This window comes from Micromys minutus (genome assembly GCF_963924665.1).
Source record: "Micromys minutus genome assembly, chromosome: 26".
Lineage (NCBI taxonomy): Eukaryota > Metazoa > Chordata > Mammalia > Rodentia > Muridae > Micromys > Micromys minutus.
This window is the reverse complement of record NC_137961.1, coordinates 35,542,679-35,566,951: the sequence shown is the minus strand read 5'-3', so window position 1 is coordinate 35,566,951 and position 24,273 is coordinate 35,542,679. Positions and strand designations below refer to the sequence as shown.

The window sequence follows — 24,273 nt, the reverse complement described above, 5'->3', positions numbered from 1 at the left end:
TATCACTAGAAAAGGAGAGACTGAGAAAAGAAGAGGGAGGAGAAATTATAATTGGGATATAATATATTAGAGAAGAATACATTTTAAAATTTTCTTTTCATGAGAATAAAAGAAGATCTAAATGAAATTGCCAAATAATGAGGAAAAAAAGAACCCTGACTGTACATCTTTTGTCAGTAAATGAAGCTTCTTGTACTAGAATTTTGTTACATGTAATTTTGTTGTTAGATAAAGGAGTCCCATGAAAATCTTTAAACCACGCAAAATATTGCCAGAGCTATATATAGGTTATTCTCCACAAACTTATGGCAAGGCTCCATTCCTGCAGACAATGCCTACATAATTCATGAACATGGAGAAGCCAAACATGTGTCTACTTAGAGCCTCACCCCTACTGGATATTGTTTTTGGTGCTAGAAGGTACTCTTCAAATTAGCAAAGGAGAACCATAAACACCAAACTACTTACAAAGCCTTCAACCTACAATGGTGTCCTGCCCACAAGATACACTAGTGCAATGGTGAGGCCTAAGATAAAACCAAACACTACTGCTCTACTAAATGAACATAGCAATGACTCCTCGTGATTTTCTTCTATACTCATAGACTAGAGCCTTGTTCAGCCACTATCAGAGAAATGTCCTCTTACAGTAGATGTGAACAAATACAGAGACCCATAGCCAAACAATGCTTAGAAGGTGAGCCCTTAAAACACTCAGCCCTAAACAGGATGTCTATGTCAAGTCCCTCCACCCAGGGCTCAGAGAACCTGTGGAAGAGATGGTATAAAGAATGTAAGTGCTTGAGGAGATGGAGGACACCATGGAAACATGGTCTTCTAAACACAAGACCAAAACACGGGAGAGCTCACAGGCTGAGGCAGCATTTGCATAGCCTGCCTGGGTTTGTGCTTGATGGAGTCCAAGAGCTGAAAGGAAAACTGGATACACTTCCCATCTCTAACAAAGAAACTATTCCAATTTGTATCCATTTTCAAATGAAAATTTAGTTTTGCTCAAGGGAGTCTGACTAGGAAAACAACTACTCTTAAGGGTAGGTCCCATGCCTAGCAATAGATGTCCAACAGAAAAGTAACTCAGTGGCTTCTTTGGAAGAAGGCTTCTTGTCCCATATTATGGTAGAGAGTTTTCTTTTTCTCTGTATTGTTAACTTAATGTTTTTACTTTTAAAGTCATTTTTTCTTACATATATAACAGCTTCCAATTTTATGTTTCCTGACCATGCAGGAGAATGGGTCTTGTCTGTATCCATTTCTTGTACCTTTTCTTGGCTACTATTTCTTCTACTTGTTTGTTTTGTTGTATTGTCTTATTCATTGCTCTATTACTGTAAAGAGACATCATGACCAAGGCAACTCTCATGAGAGAAAACATTTAATTTGGGACAAACCTCAGTCTACCCTCAGTGACAACACTTCTTCCAATAAGGCTACACAACCAAATCCTTCTAATCCTTTCAAATAGTACCACTCCCTGCTGACTAAGCATTCGAATATTTACACCTATGAGGGTCTCTCTTAGTCATATCACCATACTTACTATATTTTATTATTCTTCTTTAGAAGCCTGCTTGTTTTCTGATAGAAAGGAAATAAATTCACATGGGAAGGAAAGTGGGGAGGAACAGAGAGGAATACAGTGTGGGGAAATTATAATCAAGATATATTAAATAAAAAATAAAGCTATCATTTTGTTTAAAAAGGAAAAGGCAATCCCCAACAGATATTTCCATAGACTAATCTGATTTTGATAATTTTTCCTTCAAGTTCTTCATCCCAAATAACTCTAGGCTGTGTCAAAGTGACAAATAAAATAAACTATAACAGATGGAATGGATGGGGTGAAACAGATAGAGCAGACTGGGGCCTGACATGATAGAACTGTGTTTGGGAAGGCAAGGTGAGAGGAGAGAATTGAGTAGTCAAGCCAGAGCCATAATCTCGGAGTGGCATCAGAAGGACAGCTATCTGGTACCCACAGTCAGAGCAGAGTCAACGCTTCCAGGATCTTGGGATAAAACCCACCCTTTATGTATTGGTGGCTCCACTTAGGTAGTGTATACCTTTCAAGGCTGGGTACCTAACATGGGCTAGAGGTCTTGCCTAGCAATCCTAAGGCTATAGGTACCATTCCTGGTACTGGTTCAATTCTCATTGTTATAAGAAAACAAACAAGACAGAAAGCTTCTTGTGTGAGAGTATATAAGTTCACTACTGTTGACAAAAGTTATGCCTTCTATTCTACAAGTGTGGCATTTGTTTTATAAGTAACACAGTGTAGTTGCTATTGTGGGTGTAACTTTAATATTGTTCAGTCATTTTTGGGTCTGTTTGGGTTTCCTATGTAGTTGGTTATTTATGAGGTTATTAACATTTCCTTGAAATTGGGTCATATGGGACCTCTGCTTCAAAAGATTAGTATCTCAAGGAAAAGAGTTACTAAAATTGAATGTGAAACACTCAACAATTTGTCTGTCGTAGTACAATAGGGTTTTTTAAAGTTATATTTGAAGCCACAATTTAAAAATTTTTCTTCTCAACACCAGTAAAAGAGAAAAAGCTGATTATTTTATTTAGCCATGAAAGAAGAAACTTTATCTTTCAAGAGCATTTTAAATTTCTCAGTGTGACATCCTGCACAAATTTCTCAAGTGCCATAAAACTTTATAATACTTTACTTTATATAAAAATATCCCAGAGATGCCATACCAATGGTTAACTTTAATACTGGCCATTTTAAAAGCTCTTTGGGTTTTCAAACCTTCATTAGGATAAAAATCAAATAAAAATTTGTACTTTTGTTACAAACATGTGGTCCTGAAAGAATCTATTGCTACTGCCTTGCTATTAGACTGCCTAGACTGAAACTAAAAGTTTTCCAATATCCAGTTCATACTTGTTGTACAAGCACCTTGTAGCATGTGACTGACTTTTCATCCTATTATACAGAAATTTAAACAGTTAAGATCAAAGCTTTACTGTCTCTGTAACTTTTTGAAAGCCTAGTAACAACAACAAGTTCTAACATGGCATTTACTAGATAGAAATCAAAATTGCAACCAATCTTAAAACACTATGGTAGTTGGAGCCCTATCAATCTTTCACTCTGTACCTCCATCTGGACCCCGCAGCAGATCAGTATGACTTCACCACAACCCCACAGTCCTGGCTGTCTCCCAGGATGACAATGCTAGTCAGACACACAGCAGCACTGTCTGAATCCCAGAAGGCCTGCTGTAACTCAGGAAACACAGCTCCTCCTGCCTCCAGGGTGGTCGCTCCTCATCTCAGCAACAAAGACAGACACTATCTCAGAGTAAAAGACAGGAAAAAACTTTCTAAGCAAATGGTCCAAAGAAACAAGCTGGAGTAGCCATTCTAATATTGAATAAAATAGATGTTCAACCAAAAGTTACTGAAAAGAATAAAGAAGGGCACTTTTACCCACCAAAGGAAAAATCTACCAAGACGAATGCTCAATCCTGAACATCTATGCTCCAAACACAAGGGCACCCACATTCATAAAAGAAATTCTACTAAAGCTTAAAGCATATATTGCACCACACACAATAATAGTGGGAGACTTCAACACCCCACTCTCATCAATGGAAGAGATCATGGATGCAGAAACTAAACAGAGACAGCCAAGCTATCAGAGGTTATGAACTAAATGGACTTAACAGACATCTATAGAATGTTTCATCCTAAATCAATGACTATACTTTCTTCTCAGCACCTCACAGCACCTTCTCCAAAACTGACCATATAGTCAATCACAAAGCAGGCTTGTATCAGTACATACAAGAACACTGAAACAATCCCATGCATCCTATCAGATCACCACGGACTAAAACTGGTCTTCAATAACAAAAAAAAAAAAAAAAAAAAAAAAAAAAAAAAAAAAAAAAAAAAAACAACAACAACAACCAAAATCCCATATACACATAGAAGCTAAACAATGTTCTACTTAATGAAAACTTGGTCAAGGAAGAAAAAAAGAAAGACAGAAAGAAAAAAAGAAAGAAAGAAAGAAGGAAAGAAAGAAAGAAAGAAATCAAAGGCTATTTAGAATTTAACCAAAATGAAGGTATAACATACCTAAACTTATGGTACACAATGAAAGCAGTGCTAAGAGGAAAACTCATACCTCTGACCCCCTCCAAAAAGAAACTGGAGAGAGCATACACTAACAGATTGACAACACACCTGAAAGCTCTAGAACAAAAAGAAGCCAATACACCCAAGAGGAGTAGATGAAATCAACCAAATAGAAACAAAAAGAATTATATAAAGAATGAACAAAACCAGGAGCTGGTTCTTTGAGAAAATCAACAAGATTGATAAATGCTTAGCCATAATAATTAAAGGGCACATAGAGAGTATACAAATTAACAATATAAGAATAAAAATCAAAACATAACAACAGAAACTGAGGAAATTCAAGAAACCATCTGATCCTACTACGTACATTCAACAAAACTGGGAAATCTAGAGGAAATGGACAATTTTCTCCCAACCCCAAAAAAAAAAAAAAAAAAAAAAAAAAAAGGACCAAATGAATTTTGTGCAGAATTCTATCAGATTCTCATAGAAGACCTAATACCAATACTCTCCAAACTATCCCACAAAATTAGAAACAGAAGGAACACTACTCAACTCGTTTCTTGAAGCCAAAATTATGCTCATACCTAAAACACATGAAGACCCTACAAAGAAAGAAAACTTCAGACCAATTTCCATCAAGAACATTGATGGAACTCAAGAAAGTTCTTGCAAACTGAATCCAAGAACACATCAAAATAATTATTCACCATGACCAAGTAGGCCTCATCTCAGGGATGCAGGGATGGTTCAATATATGGAAACCTAACAACATAATCCACTATATATGCAAACTCAAAGAAAGAAACCACATGATCATCTCATTAGATGATGAGAAAGCAATTGACGAAATTCAACAGCCCTTCATGTTAAAAGTTTTAGAATGTTCAGGAATTCAAGGCACATACTTAAATATAGTAAAAAGCATTATACAGAAAACCAGTAGTCAACATCAAACTAAATGGTGAGAAACTTGAAGCAATCCCACTAAAATCAGGGACTAGACAAGGCTACCTTCCTCTTTGCCTATACAATATAGTACTGTAAAGAGCAATTAGACAGCAAAAGGAAGCCAGAGAGATACAAAACAAAAAGGAAAAAATCAAAATATCACTATTTGCAGATGATATGATAGTATACTGAAGTGACCCCAAATATCCCATCAGAGAACTCTTAAACCTGATAAACAACTTCAGCAAAGTGGCTGGATATAAAATTATCTCAAACAAATCAGTTGCTTTCCTCTACTCAAAGGAAAAACAGGCTGAGAAAGAAATTAGGAAATCAACCCCCTTCACAATAGTCATATTGACATAGTTTGGTGTGACCCTAACCAAGCAAGTGAAAGATCTGTATGTCAAGAACTTCAAGTATCTGAAGAATGAAACTGAAGAAGATCTGCAAAGTTTGAAAGATTTTCCATGTCCAGGATTGGAAGGATCAACATGGTAGTAATAATGGCCATCTTGCCGAGCTTGCAATCTACAGATTCAAAGCAATCCTTATCAAAATTCCAACTCAATTCTTCATAGAGTTAGAAGGAGCAATTTGCAAATTCATTTGGAATAATAACAAATAGTATTTGGATACTAGACAGTAAAAAGTATTGTCAACATCAAAACAGCTTCAGGGGAATCACCACCCTTAACCTCAAGCTGAATTGCAGATCAATTGTGATAAAAACCACATGGTATTGGCACAGAGAAATGCAGGGAGATCAAAAAAACAGAACTGAAGACCCAGTAATGAACCTATTGTCACTTGATCTTCAACAAAGGAGCTAAAAACACTCAATTTAAAAAAAAATCAGCCTTTTCAACAAATGACGATGGCTAAACTGTCAGAGACTGAACCACCAACCAAAAAGTATACATGGCAGGTCCTAGACCTCCAGCAAATATGTAGTAGAAGGCTCAGAATGTGGTGAATTTTACGGTTTTTTTTAATGACTCAAAAATCCCTGATTCTATTCCCAAGAAGAAAAATGAATTAAAGACTAGAGAAAACAACATAAGGAATGCACTTGAACCTCACTCTTCATTCCTGTAACAAAAATACGTCTACTGATTCAAGTATAAATAGTATGGTACTAGTTTTGACTCCTAGTCTGACTCAACTTTAGAGAAAAAAAAATACCTGTCAGAAGAGACTCTTAGTTTAAATCAGTATAGAGATCTGTGGAACATTTTTGAGAATAACCTACTGTGTTCCTGATCATTGAAGGGCAGCCATCTGAAGGCAAGTTTTCCAAATCAAACCTGGAGGAGATCTAATATTTTTAAGACAATAGGATTTTAAAATCCTGAAAGTTGAACCTTACATATCATTAGGTGTCTAAAAATACAATAGAGCATAAATGTTGACAATTTAACCTGTGTCCTTTCCCTGGAGCTGGTAAAGTGGGCGGTATAAAAATGTAAACAGACGATTGAGCAGCGTTCACAAAATTCTCAGCAACAGCTTCCCTGCATGCTTTGTGTGCAGATTGTTCTCCTGTGCAGCTGTAGGTCCAGGCCAATGCAACACACTTAAAAAGACTGCAATCAGCCCAAGTCAGGTGTTAAGGATAGGGAATCTTGAAACCAAGTCAGATGAAGTGTGCACATAATCTAGTTCTGATTACCTATGCCTAGGAAATAAAAATAAATAAATAAAACAAAACAAAACTCAAAAAGTAATGTCTTGGAAGACAGGGAGCAAGATGTCCTAGGTCGCTGGCGTGCCACTGTATTAACAAAACAGTTAACCCAAGCAGCTGACATCAGGTACACGTGGTTCCAGCAAAGAGGACAGGGGTGACCTTCCAACATGCTGGTTCAGGAAGTGAGGGCTGACCCGGAAAGGGCGCCGGAAGCCCCGCCCTTTCCCTCTCCCCTCCCCCTCCCGCCCACATGAGTTCCTGTTGTCGCCCCAGTGCCCTGGCTCCTGAAGTCCGGGCTTCGAACAGGGTGACGTGTGGTGACGCCTCAATAGTTGCCAGACACCGTGAGCTGTGCGGCGCGGCGCCTTCTCGCCACTGTTCGAAGCGCCTCTCCTCCTGAGCCTGGGCTGTGACTGCGTTGGGCGGCCGTGAGGCCGAGAAGCATGCGCGCCTGGGGCGCAGGCTGCCCCGCTGGGCTGCTGGCCGTCGGATGGCTGATCCTGGTGGCCCTGCAGGCCTCGCAGGCATCAAATGCCACCGTTGCGGTCCAGGAAACCGGCGTGCCCGAGCCCGAGCCCGAGCCCGAGGAGGAGGCTGAGAACGAAGGCGAAGTGGCTGAGACCGAAACCATGGCCGAGGCCGAGGAAGAGGGTGAGGCAGTGGCTCTTTGGACACAGGAGGCTCCCGAAGAGGCCAGAGGCCCATCCTTTTGTAGAAAAGAATTTACTTGGGCCATCTTCTGTAGAGTCGGCGTTCACATCAGCCTCGAGTTCACCCACTTTGTGCATCTTAAGGCCTTATAAAAACAAGGTGCTATGGTCAAAGGCTCCGGGGAAATAAGCACAAATTAGAAACTGCTACAGAAATATTTTAGTCTTACTTTGGAGAAGGAAATACCATTCTTAAGAAACAAAGTACCCACTTATGGGTCATTTTGTGTGTGTGTGTGTGTGTGTGTGTGTGTGTGTGTTTGTTTGTTTTACTGTTCTGCAGTCATCTTCCCATGTAGGTGGGAGTGGTTCTATCTTTCAAGTTCCAAAATTGTTGACACCCTTGACCTTTCCTGTTCTTGGTATGGGAACTCAAGGGAAGTCAATTTTTTTTTTAATGTGACACACCTAAACAATATGCTAACTAAGCTGACAAAATGTCCCAGAGCTTCTTGGTGAAGCCCTCAGCACCCCGTTAGCAGGCAGGGTAGTGTTTATCCTTCAAAGGAAAACAAACTGCTACAAGCAAAGACAGTGTCAGATTATGATTCGTTAACGCGAGAGTGAAACAAGCTTGTGTGTAGTTCCATAAACATGGCTTATACTCCTGGATCCTTAAGCAAGAGAACCGTACAAGAGTCGTCCATATTCCTGAGTAATCTCATGGCGGTAGGTCAGTGCCACATTGGCAGACTCTTAAAGGAGGAGGGTTCCCTTCCCCCACCAATGACCCATCAGACGTTGCCTTGATGTCTTTTGTTTCCATGTGTCTTCTCAATCTGTACATAGAGTGTGAGTGATCACAGAGAGAGAAAGAAATGGGCTGAGGATACTGGGGATCGTGCCTTGGCAACATTACAGAGGTCTTTGGAAACGTGAGAAAGGTCTACAGAAGGAACTGTTCTAAGCACCACCCCTATGAGCAGTTTCAGTATCAAATTCGACAAAGGAAAGGCGCAGCTGTAAAGCTCTAAGGCCATCCTCTAGGGATGGGTGTGCGATCCTTTGCATCCAAATTCAAAAGTTCAATGCACATATCCTTTCAGTCCTTCACTTTCTACACTGTAGGCTTCTGAGACTTCCCATGTCCTCTGAAAGTGTAGACATACAATGTCATGCCTGGGTGCTTGAGGCTGGAGAAACAGAGCTCACAACTGGAAGCATGCGCTACGTAGGGGCTGCAGATCTGTGGTACATTTGCGCCTGTAAAAGCATTCTCTCATCATTCGACAGCTAGTCTACATTTGTTCTTTTTTTTCTCCCTTTTCACTTTTAAGTTGGCTTCAAGTTGTTCGCAAAAATAAAGGGTAGCAAGAACCCTTGGTGGGAAGCTTTTGTAGAAAGTCCAGTCTTCTAATCTCCCTAAGTTTTGTATGTCCTGCCTTTGAAGCTATACACACTCAAAATGGGGCAAGCAAATGCACCCACATTTTCAACTGTTAAGCGTGAAATTGGACCGTATCCATCATGTAGATTCAATACCAGCATCTCTAACGGAGTTTAGCTCATCATTTCTGTGGTTCTTTTTACACCACTGTCAGAACACAGTACTTAGTGGAAAATATGAAAGGCATGCTTTTCTTTGGAGAGAAAGCCATTTTGCTGCATAATTGCAAAGCATTTTCATTTTTAGATTTGTAAACAATTGGAAGATTAGTCGATGAGTTTTAGTCATGTGGACATTATCTATTAGGAGTCTCCACATAGAGACCATGATTTATCCACTTAGAAATCTTATCAAGTTAACTCGATGTAGGACCATGAAAAAGGAAGTAGTACTGTCCCTGTGCTTTTAGAAAAAAACAAGAGGGTTCAAGTTTTGTAGCAGAATATTTCAGGAGAAAGCCTTCTCTTGGAAGATGTAGTATGTCTTCTTCATCTTTAGAAACTTCATGTCTACCTCTTAGAGAAAATCCAGGCCAAGATGCCATGTTATCACTGAGGTTGTGATTATATAACTAACTACACCTTTAACATGTATACTGCTATCTCTCTCTCTCCATTATTCAATTTGTTAATTGTGAAATGTTTTACCTATGTATGCCCCCGTAGCCATGATCAAACAAAAACAAAAGGTGCAGAACAACAACAAAACCCACCTGAACGCAGTTGATTTCTGGTGAACTCTGCTGATGGTTCACCAGAAACAGACTACAGGGAGGGTATGTCTAGACTGTCCCACATTTCCGGTAGACAGTCAGGCAGCAAGAAGAGAGAAGCTGGAGAGTTGGGCAGAGATGTTGGACTTCTCAGCTTTGCTTTAATTATCTTTCTAGGCAACTCCAGTCTTCAATTTGATCATTTTAGGTTTTTAAATGTAGTTAAAAAAAATCACTGGTGACTAATGATGAAAAAACACTTCAAGATAAAAGGAACCAGAATATATTCAATTAATTTAGCTTTTCCTTTATGGGCTTTATAAATATTCTGTATCAGTATGCTCTTAGGCTTATTAAAGGGTCTGGTAGTCATACAGAGTAAATTATAAACTGAGTTTCACTTGATAAAAATACAGCTGTGTTTGCTCCCGGTGGCACAGGTTTATATATCAGCTACTTTAGAGGTTGAGGCAAGAAAATTGTAAATTGAAGGCCAACTTGGCATGCAAAGTGAATTCAAGGCTAGCCTGGATAATGCAATGAAACCTTTCTTAAAAGCAAAAGGAGGAGTAGGGGCAAAGATGCACCTCAGGTTAGAACACTGACTTAGTGTGAGACTCCAGGTTAATACCCAGTAGTGCAATATAAATAAGAGTGAAAAATAGGTTATTCATTCTAAGAAAGAATAAAGGCCCCGAGACAACAACCTTACAAACCTCCTCTCCTCAAAGCAACAGTTTGAGGATTCCAGTTTCACCCTGAGCAGTACTAGCAGTCACATTGTTGTGGGATGATTACCTGCAGGCTGTGTACCAACCAGGCTCTGGGAAGCTTTAGGGATGCTTGCTATATTCTTGCCTCCTTCTGAAATCACTGTTGAGATTATTGGGGGGTTTTACTTTTTCTTCTCTCATGACCCTGCCCACAGTCTTTTTGCACAATTGAGATGTCAACCTCTGGGACTTGCACCTGATGTTTCATTTTGTTAGATTTGGCCATTCTTCAACCCTGACCTTTTCACATCCAAATTTATCATCAGATATATTTTCAGGACCCCAGATTCAGTCTGCATCTTACCCAGGCTCTTTTTAACAGGTCATTAATAAAATGTTGAGGAAGACACAGACCTTCCACACATCATTTTTTACACTGACACCAACCAATTAACTAGCGTGTGTGGCTCTTAGGGAAGTACTGATAACAAGAATTTTTTCACTTGCTACATTGTAGCTCTTACTAAGGGACTGATAATAAGACTTTTTTCATTTGCTACATTGTTATATAATAGGAACTTTGACAAGTGCCACATGAAGTCTAGATATATATCATTTTTTCTTGAACCACCACTTTAGGGTTTCCAATTTTGAAAGGTGAATAAATGAACACTCAGAACATCAAAAAATATGAAAGTTGAAAAAATCTTTAGATATTGTCTGGTTCCATCTCCTTGTTCTTCCTTTCCCCTCTGAAGAAACTTGAGTAAGAAGGAATTTTGTGTTTTCCCAGAGTAACACAGGCAGTGAATAATGGAGCTGATTGACAGATTGTTGTTATTGGCCCAGAAGTCATTCTTTTAGATAGGATTTTATGCCCAGGGTCCAAGGTTTAGCTTATGCCTCATAATATGCCAACCGAAATTATTCAAGCATTCCAAGTATTAAAATGTCAATTCAAATTGATCATCGTGATAGTTCAAATCTTTTAGTGAAGTCAGTTAATTTAATTATATGTATCAAATGCCTGCTCTGTATTCACAGCACTGTATTTGATGCTGGCAAATACAGAACAAAGTGAAAAGCCTGTGGTACTATTGGTGTTTAACAATATTGAAAATAAGAAAGATTAGGAATCTGAAATTAATAACTACAAAGTGAGTTTGAATAGGGATTACTATTGTGTCTTCAATGAATACATAGCCCTAAGCAATTTACGGACTGCTTTCACGTGCATTCAGTGTCAGCTATTAAGTGAGATGGGTTTCACAGTTTTTACAAAGGGTTAACGGAGTCTGACAGACTTAAAGTGCTTCACTCAAAGGCCAGCAGCTAATGAGTGATAGAAGCTGTGGTTTGGACTTTAAGCTGGGTATGCTCTCTGTGTGGCTGGCTCGTGGCCTGAAGATCCAGTGCTCTAACTTCTCCCTTAGCAGCCTCTGCTGGCTACTAACTTCTCCCTTAGCAGCCTCTGCTGGCTACTAACTTCTCCCTTAGCAGCCTCTGCTGGCTACTAACTTCTCCCTTAGCAGCCTCTGGCTGGCTACTAACTTCTCCCTTAGCAGCCTCTGGCTGGCTACTAACTTCTCCCTTGAGTCTTAATTTGTGTTTTTGAAGTCTTGGTTGCATCTGGAACTATAGGAACTCATGGTGAACTTCATAGTGGTCAGGAAAAAAGGAAATGTTCTAGCATGTTAGCTCATACCTGTAATCGTAGAGAAGCTGAGACAAGAGGACCACTGTGTTCAAGGCCAGTCTGTGCTAGGTAGCAAGCTTCTGCCCCAAACACCACAAAAGGAAGTAAAAAGAAGATGTGATTTAAGACCAAGACAACTAGCTACACTCTCCAATAGTTATATATTCAAATAATTATATATATGTATATATATATATATGTATATATATATATATATATATATATATATAGGTACCCTATATATTATATGATATATACACACACAGACACACACACACATATATAGATATATATATATATAAAATCAGATTACCTTACTAAATAAAACATTGTGGGATGGAATGTTGGAAACATTGAAGTTTGTCATCCAAACCTGCAAAATGAGTGAAATTTATTAGTTCATAAATTTTAACTCATACTTGGTATGAAGTCTTATTTGGAGATGCATATTGTATTATATTACAGTTTATTACTTTCTTTTTTTAAAAAAATAGCGAATATTTTTAATGTTCCTAAAGAACAAGCTGAAATGTGTATGTTTTGTTATACTTTATCAATTGGATTTTAATTCACTGTATATTAGCTGGTGTAGAAAATACAAGATTCAAAACCAAATGTAGTTATTTCTAATATAATGTTCTTAAAAGTTTAGGAGTCTTTTGATTTAGAGTGGTGATAATCTGTATTTATGTGAGGGGCAACTTTGCTTTTCTGGTTTTAATGTAATATTTAAAAACAAGCAAACTGTTGACCATATGACAATTACTTCAACCCTTTACCTCACAAGTAAGAGGCTTGTCACTTATAAAAGCTTTCATGTGATTAAACAATGTTTTTTAACTTTATGTTTAGTTCAGAACAGAACAATAGTCAAAGAAGTGGAGTTCGGCATGTGCACAGTCACGTGTGGTAAGTAGCACATACCAGAGAAATGATAGCACTGACTCCAAGATTGGTGACTGTCACTTGTAATCCCTGTACTCTGTCCCTCATTCTCACTGCCGGATATGCCTGTAACTATAATTTACACACAACTCTAGGTAGTTACTGAAAAGGGTGCATTTTAGGTCTGAGGTAATTTTTGCATAGAAACTATCCTCACTAAATTAAATTCTACTTCACAGATGTTCAAAGATGGGGGATCTTCAGTGCATCTAACAGACGCATTCCCACACTATTTTGACAACCTTGCCAAGAAATGGGCTTATTTGTAATAGACTATTACAAATGCTCTGTTTCTCTAACTTATACATCTTATTCTGGAGGAAAGAGTTGTTAGTTTTGTGAGATGAGTCATGGTGAAGGAACTGTCCATTCCATAAATAGAAACTTTAAACACAAGATCGTATCTAGGAGTGGGGTCCAGGCCTCATGTGCGATATAGACCACTGGTTCTACACAGCTACCCTGAGGTGTTAGAGCAGATGGTTGGACTGACCCAGTTGATAACAGCCTAGGGCTGGAAGGGTCTAAGAGTCTGAAGCTGCTCGTGCTAATGTTGGGGGCCCTCTGGGTTCTATAGCCACTGCCAAGAATCGGCACGAGGAGAAGACAGTAGGTGGTTAACAGAGTGTGTCTCCCAAGTAGAATCTAGCTTAGAACAGTGCTGCGATTCTAGTCTTCACACATCTACATCAGAATTCTTTCCCGGTGAAATTTTTGGTAAAAGAATTACCAGAGTTGACAGTTTTTCAATGTGTATGCTAACAATGCTCAAACTTGAAATGCACTGTTTGACCACTTTCTGGCATACAGTTCAGTGGCCTTAACTTCGCTGTATCAGTGTTACTTGCAGAACGTTTTAGTACCGCAAGCTACCCCTATTCCCAATAGACAGTAGCTCTCCACACACCCCTCCTTCTTGTTCCTGGCAGGCATTTTTTTCCTAATGCAGCTTAAACAGGGTTCTGGTCGTAACTTTATAGTGACAGACAAAATGGCAGTAATTATTATAAAACAGCCCAAGTTCTCAGTTGTAATTCACCCCTTTTGTTGTTTCTGCTGCTTGAGAATTTTCCACAGCAGAGTGATTTTTACAATATCAGTAATCTTTTAGCCTTCCTTCACATGATCTTGTGAGGTCCACTTCCTTAACCCTCAAAGGGGTAGCTCACCAAGGAACTTGTTAGAAATACAGGGTGTTATACTGACTCCCCAGATGACTTGTGTGCCTGCACTCCTAAGTTTGTAAGCCACCTGTCATCACCTGCCTTTCCTTTCTGTGGGGTGAGCTTACGATTAACTCCTTGTTAGGGGCTACAGAGAGCCTCCAGCAGATCAGAAGATGAAGGTGGACTGCCCGGCCTATTACGTCGTTCCGTACAGAATGGGACTAGCAACCACTGACTCTAGTCAGCTAGGAACCCTTTGATTTCTCACTACGGTTTGTGCCAGTTTCGGAGAGAGAATGTTGGTGAAAATGGAGGTGTGCTTATCAGTTTACCCCATCTGTAGGCTGTGCCAATACCACCATTCAGAACAGTATTTTGTACAATAAGATTTTGAAATTCCTTCCAGAAGCTGCAACCCCAACTCTGAAAAGTTCTATGATCAAATAAATTTCTGTAATCCTATGTTTGATTTCAAATGAGATTTTCTTGACTTTTGGAAGTATATTTTATGTACTCTTAGAAAGGGAAATGCTATCAATTTAAAACAGACATATTTATAAATAAGTTTTGATTTCAAAGATAAGAATATAAAATATTTATATTTTAGTCAGTGGAGAATTATGCATGATAGTATTAGCATACTATAAATTCCCCAAAACTGCTGTACTAAAGAGGTTCTTTAAACTGTATTGTAATATTTTCAGTATTATGCATGTGAGCATAGAATCTTTTTTCTGATGGGAATAGCAACCATGCTTCTTAAGAAACATTCTCGAGGAAAACTGTTTCAGGAAATCAGTGGCACAGGGAAGTCTACAAAATGTCTGTATGCTATCATCCTGAACTTGGAGGTTTAATCTTTAAGATTAAAGAGAACATTCTCAAAGCAAAACACAGTGAACTAAAGAACGTCCAGACCTGAATGGGAAGGAAGACCCATTGCAGGTACTTTCATTTGAGCATCTGTTCATTTCCTTAACTAAAGGTGTTGGTATCCGAGAAGTAATTTTAACCAATGGATGTCCTGGAGGTGAATCCAAGTGTGTGGTTCGTGTGGAAGAATGCCGTGGACCTGTTGATTGTGGCTGTAAGTTGAATCCATATTTGCTGAAGGAGGGTTTGTGCTGGGAAAATACTTTTAACCTCAACCTAGTACTGAGTACAGGGAGACACATCAACTGATAAAAAGAAATAATAAAAAATTCAATTCCCCATGTAGACAGTCAGAGCTCTACGTAGGCCTGCTGTGGATTTAAGTCTCCGCGGCCTGTAGGCTGCTGCTTCCCTGGGTCTGGGGTCTGCGCTTGAGCGGCCCTAAGGTGGAACACTTTTGATGCTGTGGCCATGACATTTTATCTGTAGATTGGTAAACCTTGAACTTGGAACTTGGAGCTGTTTGTATCAGGCTTTTCTGACATTTCAGCTTGTTTAATGAGGTTCCATAACCCTGAATTAGAAGCCATGGGCACATCTCCAGGTTCAAACATGTTATTAAGTTCAGTGCCTTTTCCTCTTCCACGTTTGCCTGTATCAGATGAAGAGCCCTTGCTGTCTGCTCTCCTCTTTCTTTTGCTGATGCCTCTATAATCAGACTCCCAATTACAAGATTCAGTGTCTTCAGCATCCAACTGGTGTCTGTATATGGGGGTGGCTTTTTCAACAGCACAGCATATGAGAAAGGGTTCTCGGACAATGCAAAGTTTTCCTTACTATAAAACTATTTGCTTCTTTAGGGACATAGGATTGGAGACCCTGATTCTAATCTGGACTTTTGTTACTTTCTCAGGGATCATCAGTAAAGTCCTTCATAACTTCCGATCTGTTTAGTCAACTGGAGAAATTAGGAAGTTGGATTTTCAGAGACAGTCTCTCATGTGTACACACACATGGGGGGGGGGTTATAGTATGCTCAGCGTCTTGATAGTGTTATATCTCCTGATCCTTGGTTGCTGGTATAATTAAAATTGTTCATTAAAAAAAGAGTATGCCCAGACAAAGCAGTTATTTGCCCAGTGGTATTATCTATTTTTTCTTCTTTTTCAGGGGGTAAACCAATTTCTGAAAATCTTGAAAGTGTTAGATTATCATGTGTCCATATAGCTCCCGAAAATCGTTTCAAATATATATGGAAGCTTCTAAAGCCAGATCAAGTAAGTAGACTCTGTGTAATCTTGTCTTTTTAGTGGCTGATAACATTTGATACCCAGTTACGATGTTTTAAGAAAGCAATTTGAAAACTGAAGTTAAAAATCATACAACTTAATATGTCATTGTAATTTAACTTTTTGTCAGGCTAAAAGTACGTACGTATTAGGCTCATCTGTAGTCATAACTTAAAATCACACATTTTATGATATATTCTGTTTTGGAATCAAGACTCTTACTCAGTTACATAAGTGTGGCATGATAAATGATAGATAATATTAATTAAAGCTGCTTTAAGTGCTACACTGAGTGTTAGAGCTCACTTAAAGGACATATAACAACTCTATAGACTTAAAAATTGTGTTGTTTCACAGGTAGTAATTGTGGTGTAGAAATTGTCTTAGTTTGCTTTTCTGTTGCTGTAATAATACACTGGCCAAAACCAACTTCGGGAGGAAATAGTTTACTACAGCTTTAAGTTCCAAGTAAAAGTTCATCATTGAGGGAAGTCCCTGCAGGATCCGGAAGCCGGACCATAAATCCTTTCTCTCCAGGACTTGTTCATCCCGCTTTCTTTTACATTCCAAGAGCACCTGCCCAGAGCGATGCCACCCACATTGCTCTGGACCATCTCCCATCAATCATTAATCAAGAAAAGGTCCCTCTCACCAGTTGCTCAGCCTCTATGAGCCGCCGTTCTGCCTGGCAGGTAGGCAGGCTATCATCCTGAGTGAGATAACCCAGTCACAAAAGAACAGACATAATATGCAGTCACTGATAGTGGGATGCTAACCCCAGAGGCTTGCACTCCCCCAGAAACAACTCACAGACTGTGTGAAGTCCAAGAAATAAAGGAAACAAAAAAATATACATATATTTACAAAACAAGAAGACTTTGACTATTTCCATGTTGCATTTTGTTTTGCATGTACTTTACGCTTATTGCAACTAGTAGGTTTTCAATGCATACTGTCAAGCCCTTGAAAAAAATCAAGTTCTGACTAAAAAAATATATTCACATGGTTTTATGTAAAAATTATTTCAATGTCTGAAAAAACAGTACTGACAAAAATGTATAATTTTAAGCAAAAATGTTTAAAATCTGTACATTTATCTTTGTTTTGTAAAATAAAGTCGTTTAAAAAAAAAAGAAATACCACCCGTGGAATTATAATACCATTGGGGATCTTGATAAGGTACTGCCTCAGATCTAATTGGGAATATTCCACCTGTTTGATGGATATCATCTGCATGCAATTTTGCCTGCTCCCAAACTCACTGGCATTCCTCAGGAAGTAAATTATTAGTAAGGGTCATATGTATATCATGGAACGTCAAACTGTAAGATTTGGTAATGTGTTGGAACTCTTTAATAAAAGCAGATGAGTTAGAGTTGTAGGAACCCCAAAAAAAAAAAGAAAAAAAAAAAAAAAAAAAGAAAAGGTCCCTACAGACGTGCCAGCAGGCCAGGTAGATAGAGGCTCAGTGGAGGTTCCCACCTGCCTCATGACCCTAACTGGGCTGACAAACCCCAGCTAGCACAGAAAGTACTGTCCATAGTCAACAGGATCAGGATTTGAAGAGAATCTGACTCTAAATCATATCTGTACAAATAGTTAACAACTAGGATAAGAGCATGAGCAACTCTCCTTGTTAGAGGAATGTTTCCTTTTATTGGCAGACTATGTTTGCTGATGAGCTAGCAAGTCCTGCTTGCCTTTCTCTGTCTCTGTTGGCATTGAAGTGGACCCAGTCAAGACTGTTCATACCTTTTTCCTTAATAGCAACCTGTTATACTTATAAATGATTCAGCAATCCTGGAAGTACCAAGAGAACTTCATCCTATGGCTTTCGAGTGTGACACCTTGGATAATAATGAAATGGTGGCATCTGTTAAGTTCACAGTCTATACAACAAGTGGCAAGTATCCAGTAGTGTTTTCCTTTCCTATCCCCAAATTTACTTTCTGGTACATCAAAACTACCTGATGGAATTTTTAAAACACAGATCTCTTCCAGGACCACCCTAGAGCTTCTGATTCATTAGATCAGTGTAGATCTAGCATGTGAATTACAAGAAGCTGTTCCTTTAAAACCGAGTCCTGGTGCTAGAGATGGATCAACCAAGGGCAGTTCTTCCATAGATCTTGAGTACAATTTTCTGTACTGGTATGGAAACTTACAACAGTCTTTAATGGGATGTGATGCTCTCTTCTGGTGTACTGACATATATGCAAACAAAGCACTCATATACATCAACAAATGAATCTTTAAACAAAGAGTACACCATTAAAAAATAAAGCCTAGACCTTCAACTTAAAATAATTGGTGCTTTATTTCCACTATGAAAATGAAGATAGACAAATGGATTGTTTTGCATAATTACAAAAAATATATAATTAAGACTTAAAAAATCAGAGCATTTACTTTTTAGAGTTATCCATTTGAAAATGTGTGTGTGTGTGTGTGTGTGTGTGTGTGTGTGTGTGTGTGTGTGTGTTGAGATAGGGTTTCTCTATCTCTATCTCCTAGGTAGCCCTGGCTATAATGGAACTCACTAGACAAGGCTGGCCTTGAATTTATCTTCTGCCTCTGCTTCCTTAGTGCTGGTGTTAAAGGCGTGATATGTCATTACGGCAGGCTTTAAATTATGTTTTTGATAATTCAGTGTTAGAGTTCTTTATCTAGCTTTGAACATGATTTGTGTATTAGAAATAACTTTTTTCTGTGAAATGTAAAATATGTCTGTTTTCATTCAGTTTAACCTATGGCATCTTCTATGTCCTTTGATTTAGTTTCTCTCAACCATCTTTAAGGTTGTTCTCTTTGTTGGTATGAATATCTGGTCACAGGTTCCTTTGAGAACTCATTTGTGTTAGGCTTCTCTAGAAGAACAGACGTGATAGCATAGGTAATAAGGGAATTTATCAGAGTGGTTTTCAGACTGTGGTTCAGAGAGCCCAACAATGGCAGTCTCCCTGTGAAAGCCAAGAGTCTATTAGTTAGGTCCATGAGTCTGGATTCCTGGGCTGATTGTTCAACTAAATTGGAGTCTTGAAGACATAGGTTCTAATACCAGCAAGAGGGAGAACATGCAGATCAAAGCATCCTTCTTCTTTGTCTGTGGCCTGGCACCAGAAGGTGTGGTCCAGGTTTAGGAGGAGTCTTTCCATTTCAAGTGATCCAATCAAAATGCTCTCACTAGTGTGTTTATCTGCTTGGCTTTTAGTTGATTTCAGATGTAGTGAATGAGTTCCAAATTAGTCATTATTTCATTAAATACTCTGAAACTCTTATTTCCAGAGAAATGTCTTTAATATAAATCTTCTAGAAGTGGCAGGTAACTTTAAGGGAATCTGCATTTCCTGAAGCTATTTCCAGGTCTAAAAAGGGTTTCTTGCATTCTGGAGAACATGCCATGCAGTGCCCATTATTGAAATCAAAGTAAGCTACAAAGGGTTCTAGAGAGATTTAAAAATAAATGTTTACTCGTTAAACTTTCTTGACATGCTTTAGTTTGCAACTTGAAGGCATTTTTTGTGGTAAAAGATAACAACAATTGTGTTGAGACATCATCAATAAGATAATGTAAGTAGCTCAGTAGCAAGTATCTACTAAGGAAAACAAGAAGGCAGAAGACCCGGAGGGCCAGCAAACTTTATAAACGTTCTCACCCTGCCATAGCTTATGATGCTGTTGGTGTCTGTGCCATCTGTGGAGTTGGTCCTCACTGCCTGGCCGCTAATAAGAACGTTTTAGTAGTTTTCAGAATTAGGAACGTTATCTGCTGGTATGTAAGCTAAGAGAGCACAGACTCTAAATTCTTGCTCTTTATTGAGACAGTGTTGACATTTTTTTCTCTTGGAGCATCCCAAGAGAAGGTGAAGTACCTCTGCATTTGGTCCAGGCACACTTAAACAACAAAATGTCAACATATTTCAGTAACTATGACAATCGGCATACCCAGGCCCCAGACATGTTGTTTGTGTTTACATCAAATAAATAACTTTTGTTATAAATAACTAACACTCTACAGTATTGGAATGAATCAAATATGTAATAGCTTTAGGATATATGTAGTTAATGAAAAAATCTGCCAAAAGTAGTGGTGTATGCCATTAACCCCAACACTGAGAGCAGAGGCGAGCAGATCTCTGTGAGTTGGAGGCCACCTTTGTTGTTATAGTAAGTTCCATGACAGTCAGGACAACATAGAGAAACCCTGTCTCAGAGACAGACATAGAGAGACAGAGATAGACAGAGAGTCACAGAGGGACATAGAAGGGGGAGAGAGGAAGAGGAGAAAATTTTCCTTTCCCATTTGTTTCATTCTTTTTTCTCTATCATATTTTCACTCACAATTATTGTCTTCCATAATTAGGCATTGTTTGGTGATTTCAGTTGTGCCCCAAAGATATGTAGATCTCCTGACTTCTCAGTGCTAAATATACAAAGAGGTCAGTAAAGATGGGATTGTGACTGCTGTCCTAATAAAGAGAACTTTGGAAAGAGGGGGTAGAAAGGCAAGAAGAAAGAGAGCGAGTCTTAAGGGAAGGGAGGAAACAGTAGAGAAGGAAGAGGGGAGGAAACAGGCACATGAAAGCAAATCCAAGATGGGCTACCAAAAGCTGAGAAGGTAGCACCCAGACTCACTGGGTCCCATAATACATTTTTAAATCGTTTATATTACCCGAAATATGAAACAAATTTGTGCTGTTTTTGTTTTGGTAGTGATAAGCTGTGTTTATTTAAAACATTAAGCATTGAAATTCAACTCATTTTTCATTAATTTTAATTGCATTAAAATTTTATTAGAAAAATTGAAGAGGAAATTCAGCTTTCTTGAGGAAATTAGATACACAGGTGGTCCGTGTGGTCCTTACAGGATGACTACTCTTGCGGAGTGAAAATCTCCATTCCTTACACTCCGTCCTCTCTTGGCTAGTGTTGGGCGCTAGAAGAATGAAATCTAATGAATTCTGCATTTTCCTTCAGAAAGTACTCCTAGACATTGACTCTGTTTTAAAAACCTCCCACTTCTACAAATCTGAAATTATTAATTTTTTGCAATCTGACAATATTGGAATACAAATATAAGAGCACCTTTTAAGGGAATACCACTGAATTGCATTTATAATATATGATGAATGACAAAAACAGGTCATAACCCACAGCATTAAGAGGATAGGAACAAGCCAGGAGATAACCACGCAGGAGATCACTTCTCACAGAGTAGTATGTAGCAAAATTAAAATGGTAAAAAGTCAAATCATAGTTTATACAAATAATTAGACCCATCTGGTCTCTGGTTGACTTACTGTATAACACCGCATTTAGTCACATGGCCCTTTTCTGTATGGATTATTTTTGTGTGTTTTAGAAAACGGGAAGCTACCACTTTGACAAACAGTATTCCTGACACGGGTAGTGATGCTGGCACACATCAGCAAACTGGCTCTGCCTCAGCAGTCGTTCTTGCAGAAAGAGAATGTCTGACTATGAGTGTGTGTGAGAACAATGGTTGTCAACCCCAAGCTTATAGTTAACAATCCAGGGGCCAATCAGAATCCTAGGCATGGAATTTACATCTGTGAAGTTTTAAGAAAGAAATGGGAGAAAGTCTGCATGGTTTAGTAACAGGCTTCTTAGGTTTCTTAGACATGACTCACAGCAATCACCATAAAAAGTAACATTGAATAAATCAGACTAAATCAAAATTAAAAACGTCACCTTACCAAAACGAGTCTCTTGATAAATGAATAGGCAGGCTGAAATTCAAAGACATCCAAGAAATATAGCTGGGATAGTCATTTTGAGAAAGGCCGCTCCCAGTTTGTTAGGAAACTAAGTATACAACCCTATTGCCAGCAATTCCTCTTGTTTATCTCAGAAAGAGAATATATCCACAGATTACAGGACTGGCCCGTGTAGACACTATTCCCACTGTCTCTGTTGGCACCCGGCACTGGATATTCCTTTTCTTGTAGAATTGCAGATGAGAAGATTAAGCAGACCGGACACTGATGCCGTCTTAGTTTTCGTGCTGACGATAGGAGTCATCATCTGCATATTTGTGATCTTCGTGTTGATTTTCATCATCATAAACTGGTATGTGGATGGCTGGGATGTGCTGGGATCTGTCACCTTTGATTGGCATCTTCCTCAAGCCCCACACATTTGCGGTGAAGCTCAGACCGTTGTGTCCTGATGCTCTCCTTTCAGGCTACCCCAGCCTGTATGTGCATGCTTTAAAAGATAACATGATTTCTTCCCAGGCACGGGAAAGCTTCCACACAAGCATTTTATAATTTCAAAAGGCAGCTGTTAAAAAAAAGTGAATACTTTTGCTGTTTAACTGTAGTTCTCACTGTCTTAAAACTTGGTTATTGTAACCTCTCAATTCCCTTAAAAACAAACCCTGACTATATGTGTATTACACTTGACAAATCTGAGGGTTCTTCAGCGATGGTGTGACTGGAATATTCCAAATGGGGTTAAACTTTTAGTAAAAGGCACTTCCATAGGATGGAAATACAAACACAAAGTTCATTTAGTTTAGTTTTGCTTTATTGTTTCTGTGTTCCTATGTTTTTACTCCACCCAGGGCGGCGGTGAAATCCTTCTGGGGGACAAAATGCTCAACAACTGAGTTACAGTCGGAGATAAGCTCTATGAGGTACAAAGATTCCACGTCTCTGGACCAGACCCCAGCAGATATACCTGTACATGAAGATGATGCTTTAAGTGAGTGGAATGAATGATGTATGGCTTACGTGTGAGAAACCAGAGACCGTTAGAGTGTATCAGATTCATTGCTATGGAAATAAAACATATACTGACATTTTTCAATGATCTTGGATTAAATCTACCTCAGTGATGATAATGCAGTGTGGAGACCCTGCTGTTCAGTCCACCTCTGTGGTACAACTGTCACATTCCCTGTTCACTCATCCTTGGGATATGCTGTTTCGGATAATGTCTTAAGAACACATATATAAATGTATATACAAGTAACTTTTGATGTCTTTAGTTACTTGCTAGGTCACTTACCTTTTCTGTCCTAAGTAAGAAAAATACATGGAAGCTGCCTTAGATAGTAAGCTTTCTCCCGCTAGGGAGAAAGAACTAGGTTGAACCAGTAAGATAATCATACTTTATAATCTGCAGGGCATGGAACATATAAAACATCACTTGTGAAAGGAGTGGTGACAATAATAATTGGTGACTGCGCGCCAAGCTCTGCTCAAAGCAGATTACGTACATTAGATAACTGGATTGTATTCGTGTAAAAGAAATACAGGCAAAGAACTAGACAAGCGCTTGTAGGTAGCTGAAGAAGGGCATGAGTGTGGTAACCTGTACTTCTCACAAAACTGTGAGGTAGGGACTCTGAAGTGACCACCAACAAGTACCTTGTGCTTAGAAGGCTGCAGGTGACGATAGAACACCATCATTTTGTGTTAAACCTCTCTGCAACACAGTTCAGCCAGCAAACAGGATGGGAATACGTTAAGAATTATACTCAGTAGGCTTTTCTAACACCATTTTCAAGAATAGTTTATTTTGTTAGATGGATTCTGAGGCAAGTTCATTGCTGTTATTTTAGGATTTATGATATACAGTGGGCAGAAGACATTACAAGTAAGTATATATGGTATGCCTTGCTCTAACAAACAGAACAAATATAAAGTTAACTTATTTTGTTTCTATTACACAGCAGGTTTATCTGAAAGGAGTAACGATCAACTGGTTAGAAAATAATTTTATTTTCTTTTGGGAATTCCATTGGAGACATCACGTGAAAAGACATTGTTTGCAGATAATCTTTTAAAAGAAAATTTTATAACACCTGCCTCAGACAAATGTTAAACACTCAGTCCTCCAGTTGTTTCTAATTTATATGATCATACACCTTTAGTAAAGAGTCTAAGAACTACTACTCTTGAGTAGTAATTATGTCAGTCTTGTTTTTAAAGGCAGAATGGCAGTAGGTCTCATGCACCCTTTACTAGTTATGTCCAGTAAGTCATCAGCCCAAAT

The 24,273-nt window shown here is 38.7% G+C and overlaps 1 protein-coding gene across 1 annotated transcript; it reads left to right on the top strand.

Annotated features, from left to right (window-relative positions):
- Positions 1-7,203: 7,203 nt before the first annotated feature.
- SPACA1 (sperm acrosome associated 1) lies at positions 7,204-22,994 on the top strand (the record flags this gene model as incomplete). The annotated part of the gene is made up of 7 exons (XM_080938555.1): positions 7,204-7,411; positions 12,831-12,887; positions 15,075-15,176; positions 16,133-16,239; positions 18,019-18,151; positions 22,221-22,341; positions 22,838-22,994. 7 exons carry the CDS (start codon positions 7,204-7,206, stop codon positions 22,992-22,994), a joined length of 885 nt encoding a protein of 294 aa, XP_080794681.1.
- Between the last annotated feature and the right edge of the window lie 1,279 nt (positions 22,995-24,273).